The sequence below is a fragment of the Lolium rigidum genome, chromosome 1 (assembly GCF_022539505.1).
Source record: "Lolium rigidum isolate FL_2022 chromosome 1, APGP_CSIRO_Lrig_0.1, whole genome shotgun sequence".
Taxonomy (NCBI): domain Eukaryota; kingdom Viridiplantae; phylum Streptophyta; class Magnoliopsida; order Poales; family Poaceae; genus Lolium; species Lolium rigidum.
In genome coordinates this window covers 95,139,899-95,153,781 of record NC_061508.1, presented here as the reverse complement: position 1 = coordinate 95,153,781, position 13,883 = coordinate 95,139,899, and the positions used below count along the sequence as shown (strand labels likewise).

Here is a 13,883-nt window from a genome sequence, read left to right as displayed (position 1 = left end):
AGAAGTTTCCCAAAAGTACTTGACAGAGATTGGCTAAATCATAGTCGTTTCTAAAATCCAATGGAATATCGAGGAACATTAGCCAGCCACGACGAAAACCTTGCACTGCCCTATGATTCTCCCTATCATCATGATTAACAAAGCGAACAAAAACCCCTTGCTGCATCTGATAAGGGATGTGATTGACCAAAGCAACTCTAGCCGCTGGACTTCGCAGGCGATAAAACCCTAGACCAAACAAGCATGGCTGAACCTCCTCAACAGTACGCTGTAGATGATCCTCGATGAAGTTCCGTACCTGTTGCCGCCAATGCGGAATAAGAGGAACCGGTGGCGGCGGCATCAGCTCCGCAACATAGATGTTGTCGTGGCGGCGAGGCGGGTCGACCGATGGACTGTAGAAAGTCCGAGGTAATCGAGTAGGACCACCATCGATGATCTGATGACCATGCGGCACCCAAGGAGCAGGATCTACTTCAAAGTTCGCCATTGCAGGACGGCGAGACGAAGGTGAGGGCGGAGGCGTCGAGAACAGAGAAACAGAGGTGGAACTATCAAGAACAGGCTCCGGGGTGCTTCTAGCAATATTAATTGGGTCCGAACCGTCGTTCCCCTCCCGGACACCCTTCTCCGGTGGGAATCAATGTCCGAACCGACGAGAGGGTTCATTAATAGCAGTATTATTCCTTTTAGGCACCCATCTGACCGATTTGCTCTGTTTCCAATCAAAACAATCTTTCCGAAAATGCTCGTATCTGAAACAGAACCGACAGCGAAGTTTTCTCGTACAATCCTTAGCCACATGACCCATGGAGAGACATCTGGAACATTCCCAAAATTGAAAGGCCATGTCATCAACCAAATTTTCCAATGCAATATATCCATGTGGATCCTCATGTTGTGCTTCTTGATCCGACCCAACATTGACATCCTCTAGATTATCATGAGATGAATTTGCTTCCATCTCCCCAATCATTCTCTTGTTTTGTTCCACAGTTTTAGAATGCACAAAATCAAAAGGCTTAGCTGATCCAAACTTCAAAGAAGGTATAGTTTACTATTATTTTTTTACTCCATATTATTGTTACATGTTTAATTTCATCAATAAATTATTCTAAAATTCGGCAATCTGTTTATGGTTTTAGTCAAAGTAAAAAAAAAATGAAAACTTGCGATAGCATATGTGAATATACTTATGCTATTCACCTAGCTTATAATTTAAATCTTACATAGTGGCGTTGCAATGTAAATTTGCCGAAGGCTAAACGAACTGGCTATCTCGAGGTACGGACAAAGGAAATGCATACCCGTTCAGCTAGACTAATTAGCAATTGCTGACCTAAGCAATGATGTCATTGCATGAAATAAACCATCACGGCTCTAAGTCGGGCTGCCTTTAAAAAAAACCGAAGGTACTATATGCGTACGATGAATGGGAAGACGACTTTCCTACGACACTCGATTCAACGATGGTGCTCCACGCACCAGGCTGGTTCTCTGCATTTGTTGTACTCCCTCTATTTCTAAAAAAATTCTCAACTTTATCTCATTACAGAGGTATATTAATATATTTTAGTTATAGATAAATATGTATTTAGAAAAAAATTGAGATTTTTGTTTGGAACATAGGAGGTACCAAAATATGACAGATATTGTCATATGTGTACCATCCTTCTTTTTTAACATGGAACCGGGATCTAGTATTGTTTTCCATGTTTGGCGGTAACATTTGTCTAGATGAGCTACTTGTAATTTCTTATCTTGGCCGATATAATCTGGATCCATCGTACAATTTGTGAAGCAGATTATGTAGTCTATGTGGACGAGTGTGGTGTCTCGCTTACAAATAGATGCCAATAAGTTTATTGTGGTTGTATAATGTCATATATGTTGTGTTAGGATACCTTGTGTTGCTAGTAATTGTAGTCCCACCTTGCTGGCAAGTGGGCCGGAATGCTTGGAGCGACACAAGTGTATGTGGAGCTGGACCTGAGACGGTAACAATTGATATCAGTGCTAACACCACCATGCTTATCTATGGGGTATACCTAGCCATACGTCGGGCCGGGCCGATGAAAGCCTGAATGTGAAAAACTAGGCCCGAGCCCGTCCCGGCCAAAAGCCTTGTTGGGCCAAGCTTCTTCGTTAAACGCTATTTCGTACTACATAGTCGGGTCAACATCTTTAGGCCCGGGCCTGACAATTTTGGGTCAGGTCAGCCTGTGTATGGCCAAATATGTTGGGGGCTTCCTAGGGGATGAGATCTTAGGATTCCTATGTTCCTAGTGAATTTAGTCCCACCTCTCTAGCGGGAGGGGGCTACTAGCTAATAAGGGAGAGTAGCCATTCTCCCACCATACGGATCTTTTGGGAGCTCTCTGCTTGTGAGCTAGGCTAGATGCCCCAAACGATCGAAACACGACAGAGTGTGTGAAGCTGGGCCAGAGGCTTGAGAGACTACATGTTTTGGCAATATGACTTTGTGGTTGATATTTAACCGGAGCATTCGATGCATCTTTTCATTGCTTTCGTGGGTTTTACTTTTTGGTTTTAACACGAGGTTTCGCACGCAGTTTCACGGGAATTCATACCGGTTCAACTGCTCAAGTCATAAATTGGTGGTTTATGTAATTTCTCATGTTCAGCCTATCCGAAAACTACTCCAAAGTCCAACAACTCGCACTTAAACCTTATGAATTCGGCCTTTCCCGTTAAACCTACAGAAGATGGGAAGAGACAAAGCTTATGATCTAGAATGAGCATTGTTGTAGATCAAAGATCCACATGTGTTTTCACCGGAATTATGTTCCAGTGTGATACTTTTCCTTTGAAACATATGGCGCATACATCCTGCGCAAACTGCTCCGCTCATCCTCTGCTGGGGCCAATGGGTCCACGAACACCGGGCACCTACCATATCCACCCTGCCGAGCCAGGAAATAGACCCATTCCACGCGTAGCCACGGCCGAAATCTCGCCGCAATTTACAGGTACGGTTTCTTTGGCAGAATTTTACATGTAGTACTGGGATGTGTTTCATCTCGCTGCAATTGCAGAGAAGTACTGCTCCTACTTCCATTAACCACACCAACCACTGTTCCAACACAACTCACAGCCAACCAGACGCCGTATAAAGACTGAATGAAGAGTTAAAGCTAACAACAGTTGTTAAGCAAGTGATCCCTTGCTCAACGTCGGGTGGGCCCGGCCTGTCAGCGCCTGCTTTGTTAGACAGACCGCACGGCGTGCCGCATTATTTGTCACGCCAAAGCAGCAGCCACGGGCGAACGTGACATGTAAACAATTCCGCGGGACAATGACAGGTGGGTCCCGCGTCTTAATCATTTCCCATTGATTAGGCCCCCAGGAAACCTCATAAATTACCCAAACGGGCTGCTTCCATTTCCGAAGATTTTCAGATAAAGAAAGTGGGGGAGAAAAAGACGAAAAGATTGGGGCCGAACCAGAAGCAGAACCAAAACCTAGACGAACCACACAGCGAGGTAGTAGTAGATAGACAGAGGGAGGAGGTAAGAGGCGGGCGGGACGAGGCCAAAACAGACCAACCAAACCCTAGCTCACCTCGCCGTCCATGGAGGCGCCGCTATGACCCTCCGCCGTGGCCACCGTCTGGACGTGGGACCGATTGGCCCTGGAGGGGGAGGATGGCGGCCAGATCGGGCGATCCGCCGGAGCCATCGCCGCCGCCGCCGACGGCGGCGGCGGCGGCTGCCGCCGGTGGCGAGATCTGGGGCACGCTCGAGGAGCTGCTGCTGGCGTGCGCCGTGCGCCGCCACGGCACGGCGAGCTGGGAGTCGGTGGCGACGGCGGTGCAGTCGCGGACCAGGCCCTCCGCCGCTGCGCGGCTCTCGCCCAACAGCTGCCGCCTCCGCTACCGCCTCCTTCACCGCCGGTTCGCCGGCGGCGATGACGAAGACGCGGAACCGGACGCCGCCGCCGACGCGTGGGTGGAGGAGCTCCGGAAGCTGCGGGTCGCGGAGCTCCGGCGCGAGGTCGAGCGATACGATCTCTCGATCGGGTAAAAGAACCAACAACCGCAGCCCCGAAAAATTAAAACGAAGAAGATACTTCAAAACGCCTTTAGCCTCATCCTGTTCGTTCGGTGCGGCCTATCGCGGGCCGTCCGATGCCGATCGGTCGGCCGAAATTATTATTTCGTCGAAAAGAAATGCTTATTATTTTTCGTTGGCACGGCCAGGTCGTTGAAATCAAAGGTGAAACGGCTCAAGGAGGAGCGGGAGCGGGGCCTCTCCGGCGAGGCCGCGCCGGCGTCCAAGAAGGAGGAGGAACGGGAGGCTGCGAACGGGTCGACGGAGGAGGCCGGCGGGCAGAACGGGGTCTCCGGCGAGCCGTCCGGCCGGTCATGCAAGGAGTCGACCTCGTCAGATCTGAAGCCGCCGCCGGGGCACGACTCCGGCGGCGCCCCCGCCGACGACGGCAAGCCGGAGGTGAAAGAAGAGCCCGCCGAGGCCGGCGAGGTCGCCGTGAAGAAGGAATCATCGGGCGAGTCGGTGGCCGGGTCCAAGGAAGCCGACGCGGAGAAGGAGAGCAGCGACGTGCAGAGCGCGGCCAGCCCTTCGCGGCGGCGTCGTCGTCGTCGGCTGCGGAAGGTCGGCGGCGGCGAGCTGGCTTCCGCGTCGGCGCCCGTGGCCCTCCCGGCGGCAGAGGCCGAGCCGCTCCTCGCCTTCCTCGAGTCGGTCAGGACCAGCAAATCGGGCGCCGTGTTCGAGCGACGGCTCGAGAGCCAGGTAATTTTTTTGTCCCGTTCCGCTTTCATTTTCGGAAAGAAATCTCTCATTTTTCATTTCCCACCCTCTCGCCTTTTCTTACCGTCGGTAAAAAACCGTAAATGCTATAATTCCCATCTTGTTCACCGAGATTTATATGTTGATCAAGTCAAGTAAATACACAAACACTTCCATGTGAGATCCGTCGATCGCCCGTACGTAATCACGAGACAATTAATTTGATTATTAGGTACGTAACAAATACTCCTCCAAACTTGCCACGGTTGCTTGGCTTCCAAACTCGGAACACTCCTCGTCTTGGCGAGGCAGGGAAGAAATTTCTTGGAGTCTTGCTGTTCGCAGTTTCGCACGGCCTCGTCTCGTTGGGTACGTACCGGCACGAACGCGATCGATCTGGACCGTCCAATACGTGGTGAGCTGGAGATAAGTAAGTGGTGGGTCAAGGTGGGGAGGCGGTGCGGGAGGGCCTCGTGGTGGGCCCTGACACGAACAACGATGCCCTCTTTTGTTGTCGATCACGTGTGGGTCCAGATTGTCGGCCACTTGGTAGAGCAAGGGCAATAACGTAGCTCGCTGCTGGCGATAAATTCATGCCAAATCATTTAGAGCCTTCCTAGAGTAAGCATGTGTACAATAATCTGGCTCCTAAGCAAGCTGTATTGAATATTTAATAATTAATGTATTGCATGCGCATGCGTTACATGCAAGACTGCAAGACATACTAGAGCCAGCTCAAAGCGCTCACATCAGGCTATTAGCCGGCTGTAGCTTCTCGTTGATTGCGCTATAGCCGGGCGGTAAGGGAAGAGCCCGCTCTCCTCTCTCTCCTCACTTCTCTCTCCTCCACCTAAGATTTTGCTAATATAGTATTGCTTATAGCCTGCTGATTAGGATCTATTATACTTGCTCGTAGTAGCTGCCGCCTGCCGCCTGCCACACAGACTACGCAATCTAGCTTTCTCCTCCAAATGGGTGGGCTACTATTTTTTCCTCAAAGAAAAAAAGAACCAAACAAATCGTGGTCTCACATGCGCACTGTGCTGATTTTTCTATTTCAAGTTGATTTTTATTCGTAACTCTTTTTTAGTGGCTTTCTTTCTACTCACCGACCGACCGTAACCAATTTTCAGGAGAGCGGCGAGTACAGGGCAACCATCAGGCGCCACGTGGACCTGGAGATGATCAGATCCAGGCTGGAATCTGGTGGGGCCGCCAGTGGGCCAGGCAGCGCCACGTGCTACGCGTCGGCCTCCGAGTTCTACCGCGACCTGCTCCTGCTCTGCGCCAACGCGCTCGTCTTCTTCCCGCGCGGCTCTCCGGAGCACGCCGCCGCGGCCAGGACCCGCGCGCTCGTCTCGAAACGCATCTCGTCGGATCTCCACAAGGACGGCCCCGGGACGTCGGGGAAAGACGCTGCCGCAGGTGCCGTCTCCAAGAAGCCCAAGGCTGACGCTGAGGTCGCCGGTTCGCTACTCGAGAAGGCCGCGCCGATTATCGTCTGTCGGAAGCGGAGCTCCATTGCGAAGGCTGCAGCGGCGGCTGCTGGTAAGGAAGAGAAAGTGGAGAAGGGGGACACGGACGACGACGAGGAGGAGGAAGACGAGGGCAGGAAGAAGGGAGGTGCCAAGGACAAAGCCAAGGGGGTGAGGACCAACAAGGGCCGGGGCCCTGCCAAGAGCTCTGCTCCAAATCAGAAGACAGGGAAGGTTTCCGAGAGTGCCGCCGCTGCTGAAGGGACGAAGAAATCCGATAAGAAGGGTGGCAGCGGTGGCAAGCCGGCGGCGGCAGGTGGCGTCATCAAGAAACGCAACGCGGTGGACTTCCTGAAGCGGATGAAGCAGAGTACGGTGCCCTCAACGGAGAGGGTTTCACTTTTGGAGACGCTGAAGCTCTCTGCGGCGACGGAGCAGAAAAAGGCCGGCAAGGGCAATGCCAGGAAGGACCCTGGCAGCTCCTCTGGCTCCAAGAAGTCTGCTGCTGCCACAGAGTCAGGGTCGGGTGGGAGGAGAAGCGTCGGCCGGCCACCGAAACGGGCTGCCGCGCCTCCGACGCCACCGCCCTCCAAGAGGGCCAAGGAGGACCGGCCGACCAGGAAGCGTGGTGGGAAGAAGTGATCGGGTGGGAGGCGTCAGGAAATGTGTACATTTTGTAGGGCGGTAGGAACTTCTGGAGCTTTTGATTCCAGTGTTGTAGGAGGAGGGGGAAACGATGATGGATGGGTTTTGTTTTCTTGGCTGGGGGCCGAACGGAACTGGCTCGCACGCGTCTCTCGTCTTGTGGTACTTGGGAGAGGGCAGCGACGGCGTTCCCCTGAAAAAAACTGTTGTCCTGTATGTTTTTGGACTAGACTTTTGGAGCTTTTTATACTAGAAAGCAGAAACGATCAAAGGATTGAAATAGCAGTCACTTGTATTCATGTCATGTCATGTGCACAACCTTCTCCAAATGATGCAAGCAAATGGAATAGTAAAAAAACTTGTATTTTTGTTGACCTGTACTCACATACGGATGCAGCAAATATTTTAGCTTTAGCTTATCTCATTTCAATATTTTTGCAAATTAAGTGATAATTTTGAGCCCACAACTGTATTCAGAAAATAGAAAAGGAACTTCTCCATTTGTTAGCTTAGCTCGTCTCATTTCAATATTTTAGATTAGCTCATCTCATTTCAATATTCTTGCAAAATTAAATGATATTGAGCCTATGTACAACTGTATCCAAAAAATAAAAATAAAACTTTTGCTACAAATGCAACAAATATTTAGCTAAGCTCATTCCATCCCTCCAAATGCCCAATTATCTATAGAATCAATGGGCCATTCTGGAAGAGGAGCACCAGGCATTAGAATACGAGCTTTCTTCTCGTTTAATCCCAAAGCTTACTCACAAGAATTCTAAACATGTTTACTCCACACCCTTTTTATACTTTTTTTAAAAGATTAACTAATCTAAATTTAAAGAAAAACAAAAGGTAATTCCATTGAATTCTATTAGTATTGATCAATAGAATTGCCTTCTAGAACATATCATTGTCTCAAAAGGCCAATATACATACACTATTGGACATGCAACTTTTGCCAAAACAAGAATTTGAGTAGTAAGCGGCATCCACTCTGAGTTGTGAGTAAGTGGATCCATTTTGTTTTTCTTTCTTCTTCAAATTTTGGTATTTAGGAATTTATAGAATGCTCTTATTTTTCTTTTTCTCCATCTGATATGTCGGCATAAAAGGATCTTATTTTTTCACCAATTGTTCTCGCGTCATTTTCTGTACAAGATGTTAGATCACCGTGGGAAACTTCCAAAATAAGTAATGGTTACCGGTTATTATTCAAACAAAACCTTTGATGCCTTATCCTTGGCTTTCTTGAGAAAGTCGTGTCACTAAAAAGGTAGACGAACAGGAATCACGTCTGAGGGGATTCACACTACTTTCTATTCCTACATCAGATCGATTGGCGCGTATTTCCTTATTCATCGTTGCTGACTCTTACATCTTCATAAAGAGAATTTAGATGTCTAAACCCAGCGGCGAAATGACGACTAGTGCTCAAGAACAAGCAAGGAGGCGTTGCTTGTTGCTTTATTATCACTTTATAGAAGTGGAACCTCCAAGCCTAGAAACCTCAAACACACCCGCACACTCGTTTTTTCACCGTTGGTTCTCGTGCCATTTTCTTTAGATAACCGTGGGGAACTTTCAAATAAGTAATGGTTACTAGTCAATTATTCAAACAAACCCTTTGATGACTTATCTTCTGCCTTTCTTAAGGAAGCATGTCACCCGAACCGGAATCACGTCTGAGGGGATTTACACTAGTCCTATAGCTGGTAGATTGGCGCGGATTTCCGATCGATTCCATATTCATTGTTGCCGACCCTTACATCATCATAAAGAGAATTGAGATGTTTGAACCCAACGGCGAAATGAATGACTAGCGCTCAACAAGTAAGGGAGGCGTTGCTTGTTGCTTTATTATCACTATAGAGAAGTGGAACCTTTGAGTTTAGAAATGTCAAACACAACTGCACACTCATTTTATCTTTACTATTAAATGGGAGTTGGTCGTTTGACACTCAACGCAATTTGGTGGTCGTCATTGGGAGCATCTGGTCCGTCCAATCTTTTCATTGTCTATCCTACCGTCCGCGAAACAAAATCGAGATGTGATCAGCTCTTTCCTATTTACACAATGTGTCTTCAAATTTTTTTGTCATGTGATCCCATTATTTTCGCTAACCAAATTATTATTTCCAAATAAAGGGAGCGATATCACATCCTCCTCTCCGGTCGTTTGTTTCCTTTTTACACAAGGTGCATGTCTTCAAACAAAAATTGGCATGTGATTCCCTTGTTTCAGCTAACCAAATTATTATTGCCAAATAAAGGGAGCGAGATCCCATCCTCCCTCCCCGCTCGTCTCTTTCCTTTTCACACAACGTGCATGTCTTCAGATAAATGGGATGTGATCCCCTTGTTTCTGCTGAGGAAAAAAATTTATTGCCAAATAAAGGGAGCGAGATCCCGTCCTTCCTCCCTGCTCATCTCTTCTCGTGCCAAACAACTCCCTTCTCATCTCTTCTCGTGCCAAACAAAAAAAATCTCGCAAGTACAATGTCGTTGTATAAAAGGATCTTTCTTAATCGGCGCAAACAATATGTAAAATGCAACGCTTTTATGATGGTGTGGCGGCGCGGCAGCCTTCGCGACCTTACTTTCAAGCCACCAACGATCGGGGGGTGCTTTGGACATCAGCGCGCTGGACCGGAGCGCCACCAAGTTTGTCCCCAACCTCAAGTACTGGTGCAGCCAGACGGGATGCGGTAGAGTACACAGACCAATACACCATTGGCGACCCCATCATGTCACAAGGAATGGTACTTGCGCATGTCCGGATCTACGTGGCTCGCGCATCGGCACAGGTGCAACCTAAAGGTGTAGTTCAACATGGCAACGTGGAAGAGATCCGCAGATGTGGGGAGGGTACACCACGTTGTAGTTCTTGTTCAGATCATTGGTGTTGTCGTGTTCGCCACATCAAAGTCGTCTACAGGTATGTTACTATGAATATGGTCGTTCAGATTGTTGTATCTGAACATGAGTGGACTAAATTTGATGGGACTTATCCCTAGCTGGGCTGTGGAGATCGTGTGGCAGCAATGGTACCCTTATGTGTCATCCCTGCCTTCCACCACACTTTGAACTCAAATTTGCTATAGAGTATAGACTTTGGTTGTGGTTGACTGTCAAAGTTCCTCACAGATTAGTAAAAATGAATTTTGCTGAAGGAATATAATTAATAGGTACTATATAATTTATTTCAGATTTGTACAATATTATTTTAAAAAAACTATGCTAGCTTTACTATAATTGGAGAAGTATATACTTTTATTTGAATAGTAATTTGATTTGGTGTTGGTCGCTCATTGCCAATGCTTTTTTTTCGAGGAAATAAACCGTAGACGAGGCCAGGGATTTCTCCGCACTTGACATTTGCTTTACTGTTGGGTGTTGGCCTTAGATAAGCATTTTTTTTTTGGATCTCATCATGAAATAGTTGGGCAAATATTAAACATCATTAATGATGCAAGAACAATAATACTGAACTATGTTGGCAAGTTTTAAACATCATTTTCTTTTTTTGGTAGACTACATGTTTGCATAAATATCATTTACACATGACTGTACGAGGTCATATAGAATTTCTGGAATTTTTCTTTTCACTTTTTGTACTTTATAGTTTTGGGGGCAAACCTTCGTGTTTTTTTTTCGAGAACTCGTCCTAGAAGATGTATCAATCACATAGAAAAAGAGAGGACCGACGGCTGATACAACGTCAAAAGGCTACAACTCCATATACACCCAAGTCAATACAAAGTCAAGTGGCTTACAGCACATCCTCTACAGACGCCCAGATGAAGCGACTCGCCCTGCCCCAACATCCTAACAGAGGAGGTGAGGAGATGGAGCATAGAGTCTGAACCGCGTCACGAACTAAGCGGGACACCACCGTAGCACGACCACGACTCCAAAGCAGCCTGGACCAACTTACCTTCCCTCATGTGCCTTCGTCGTGATAGTTGGAAGTCAGCAGCAAAAAACATGAGATTTCATCACCTAGCTTAGCATGTGCACCTGGACGAGGTTTCTCTCTGTATGTTAGCCCTCCATGGTAGCATATCTATCTTACATGTAGTTTGAGGGTTTTTTTTTTGTATCAAGCATGTAGTTTTGAATGTACAGATGGCTTAGCTCAAATAGCCTGTGCGTTTCTCGGCTCCAATTTCTACAGTCCTATATGCCAGTTAGGTTTCTCGTTTTCTAATTTTCATTTGTTTGCTAAATGAATGTTTGGTGTTAACATAAATTAAAAGGCCCAACATTTATGTATCAGTTAGTAATAAAAATTAGTTAGCATTAGTATGTCTTCCCGTCACTATTGATATTTTATATTCATGACATATTCATTTTTTTAACCATGTCTTTATCTTCCCGTGCAGATCCGCCTTGGATGCCACCGCTGTAGCTAGGGGAGCATCAAATCCACATATGGAGATCCTTACTATTTCTATGACGACGATGAAGAGCACGATTGAAGGCCCAAATCGATGTAAGAATCGAAACCTCACCTATGTTGTCTTCCCATGCTAATTTCTGGTCTAGGTTGTTATATTTTTCAGGTTTCGGCAAGGATATATTAGCACCACTTGAACTGTGTAATGGGCGCTGCTCTTATATTGCAGTTCGGGAACACTTGTGACCAGTTATGGCAGGTTACACCTTGCATGATTTTTCCGCTATTATCCATACAACTAGATAAGTTCGAGTGATAAGCTGAGATTTGTCGCAACGGTGCAAGCAATGGATTTATATAACCATATTGGAGTTGGCTTCTTTCGAACCATTCACGCTAATCAGTCACTAGACAGGAGATTCCTTTGTCAATATTGCTAAAGGTGAGGTGGACAAATTTTAAGATTTATCATCAATCAAAGATGCCATAAACTTATTTCGTGAAGGAAAGGTAAGAGAAAATAAATACCGCATTTTCTAAACAAAAAATAGTTCCGTTCATGCATGTAATTCTTGAACATGGGCCTTACTTATGGATGCAACATACACAATTATACTTCAAAGATATGCATAACTGTATAAGCATTGAACCTCCATTATTCACTTATTCTGTAAATTGACAAGGTGAAACACACATGCATGTTCTAGCAAGGGATCGTACTTTTAGTATCAGTAGTTGAGTACATTCATGTAAATTAGACTTCAAACTTATCTTGGAACAAAATTTTGGATTTTTTGAGGTTGTCAAAAAGTATTAACCATTCTTTCACATGTCCAAGGAGCTACTTTATTTGTGTAATTAAAAATGGTAGATGAACAAATTCAATTTTCTCTCACTTCCATGAAACAAGTTTATTTTCTTGCATAAAAATTCAGAGCAGGACTTCCGATGAATGAATGCATTGCCACTATTTCAAATGTGGTAAATTTTAACTACAAAGTTAACTGTTCATTGTCTTGAGTTTGTTATTGCTCTAGATGACAAAAACAGTTACAAGGAAGGGGATCTTGTCATGGTATCTGACCAACCAGCCTAGAATTGATTGCATTCATGATAAGAAATGTATCTAAGATCATCTCGGTTGGCATAAATGAAGAGGACCTGAAAATATTGATGATTCCTATGATGTCTCCAGTCATGGAAATTGGTGATATTTCAGCAACTGTGTGAATAGTGATAACGGTAAGAATTTGTTGTTTAATAGCTTTGTTATAGACACTAGATGATCACTGATTGATAAGGTTCACAATCCTTAGTTACGACACTAACTTGAAGCATATACTTTTTCTATCTATACATGATGGTAGAGTGGTCATATCCACTGTGTATTAGCAGCAACGAGTTTGGTCTTCGGTGTGCCATGAATTTTTTTTCTGGTCACTCAACATGTATAGGTATACCGTCAACATTCGTTTCATACATGGATTTCCACGTCTCTTGCGTTTCTACCATAAAAATTATCTGTTATAAAAGGATGTGGAAATCTATATGAGAACAAGGACACCCTATATATATTCACAAGTAAAAGACATATATTTCGATGATATACTTAAACATAAGTGACATAAAATTGAGGTCGCAATTTGCAAAAACTTCATAAGCATGGGTATGCAATTTTATGTGCATTATTTCAAATGTGCAAAGTGGACAAAAGTTTGAAAAGTGGGAGGTAGTCATCAGGAGTAAGGAGATGTCGGCTCATGATGGTAACTTTATTGGACCGTAGCAACGCACGGGCATTCAACTAGTTCCAATACTCTTGCAAAATTAAGTGACATTGAGCCTACAACCGCATCCAATAAATGGGGATTTTTTCCATTTTTTTAGCTTAGCTCATATCATTTCAGCATTCTTGCAAAATTAATTGACAACTGAGTCTACAATTGTATTCCAAAAAAAAAAAAAACGAAAACAAAATCATGATAAAAATTTGGTGAGCGTAGATCCTTTTCTTCTTCCATTTTTCTTTTAGCTTAGCTCATATCATTTCTGTATTCTTGCAAATTTAAGTGACAACTGAGTCTACAATTGTATCCCAGAAATAAAGAAAACAAAATCATGATAAAAATGCGGTGAGCGTGGATCGAACACGCGACCTTCAGATCTTCAGTCTGACGCTCTCCCAACTGAGCTATCCCCGCAACTGTTCATATATTCTAGGGAAATGTTCATGATAGGTAATCTTCGTACGATATTTTCGTCCTGCGGCCACCGTAAGGGAACCACGTTTGTGCCATGTTTGGTCAAGGACATCACCTGGGACATGTTCGGTTGATGTAATTTTTTTTACCGTATCTTGGCTCTTAGTTGCTACAGTCTAATGGCAACACTACTCATATTTTGAATCCACAAAAAAAATACACATACTTTCATGGCACAACTGAGAAAAGCTCCAATTGTTAGATTTTTTTCGGCGCATCATGCTGACTTTTTAAATAAGGCAATTTTTTTACTATTTTCATTTGATTAAAGAGAAGTTTTTTAGAGATCTTACAAGCCACGTCTTGACCAAAAGGCCAAGGTAAAGAGAAAGAATTA

General features: G+C 45.3%; 1 protein-coding gene and 1 non-coding gene across 2 annotated transcripts; one reads left to right on the top strand and one right to left on the bottom strand.

The window, feature by feature from the left end:
• Positions 1 to 3,482: 3,482 nt before the first annotated feature.
• Positions 3,483 to 7,171, top strand: LOC124678040 (nucleolar and coiled-body phosphoprotein 1-like). The gene is made up of 3 exons (XM_047213983.1): positions 3,483 to 4,039; positions 4,220 to 4,769; positions 5,900 to 7,171. The coding sequence occupies exons 1-3, from the start codon at positions 3,666 to 3,668 to the stop codon at positions 6,881 to 6,883; spliced, it is 1,908 nt and encodes a 635-aa protein (XP_047069939.1). The 5' UTR covers positions 3,483 to 3,665; the 3' UTR covers positions 6,884 to 7,171.
• Positions 7,172 to 13,413: 6,242 nt separating this feature from the next.
• On the bottom strand, positions 13,414 to 13,486 carry TRNAF-GAA. The gene has a single exon. It is a non-coding gene; the product is annotated as a tRNA-Phe (tRNA).
• Positions 13,487 to 13,883: the final 397 nt, after the last annotated feature.

Coding starts and splice junctions, on each gene's coding strand:
- LOC124678040 (XM_047213983.1), top strand. CDS start 3,666: ATGGCGGCCAGATCGGGCGATCCGCCGGAGCCATCGCCGCCGCCGCCG. Junction 4,040..4,219: donor CGATACGATCTCTCGATCGG/GTAAAAGAACCA, acceptor TGGCACGGCCAG/GTCGTTGAAATCAAAGGTGA. Junction 4,770..5,899: donor AGCGACGGCTCGAGAGCCAG/GTAATTTTTTTG, acceptor ACCAATTTTCAG/GAGAGCGGCGAGTACAGGGC.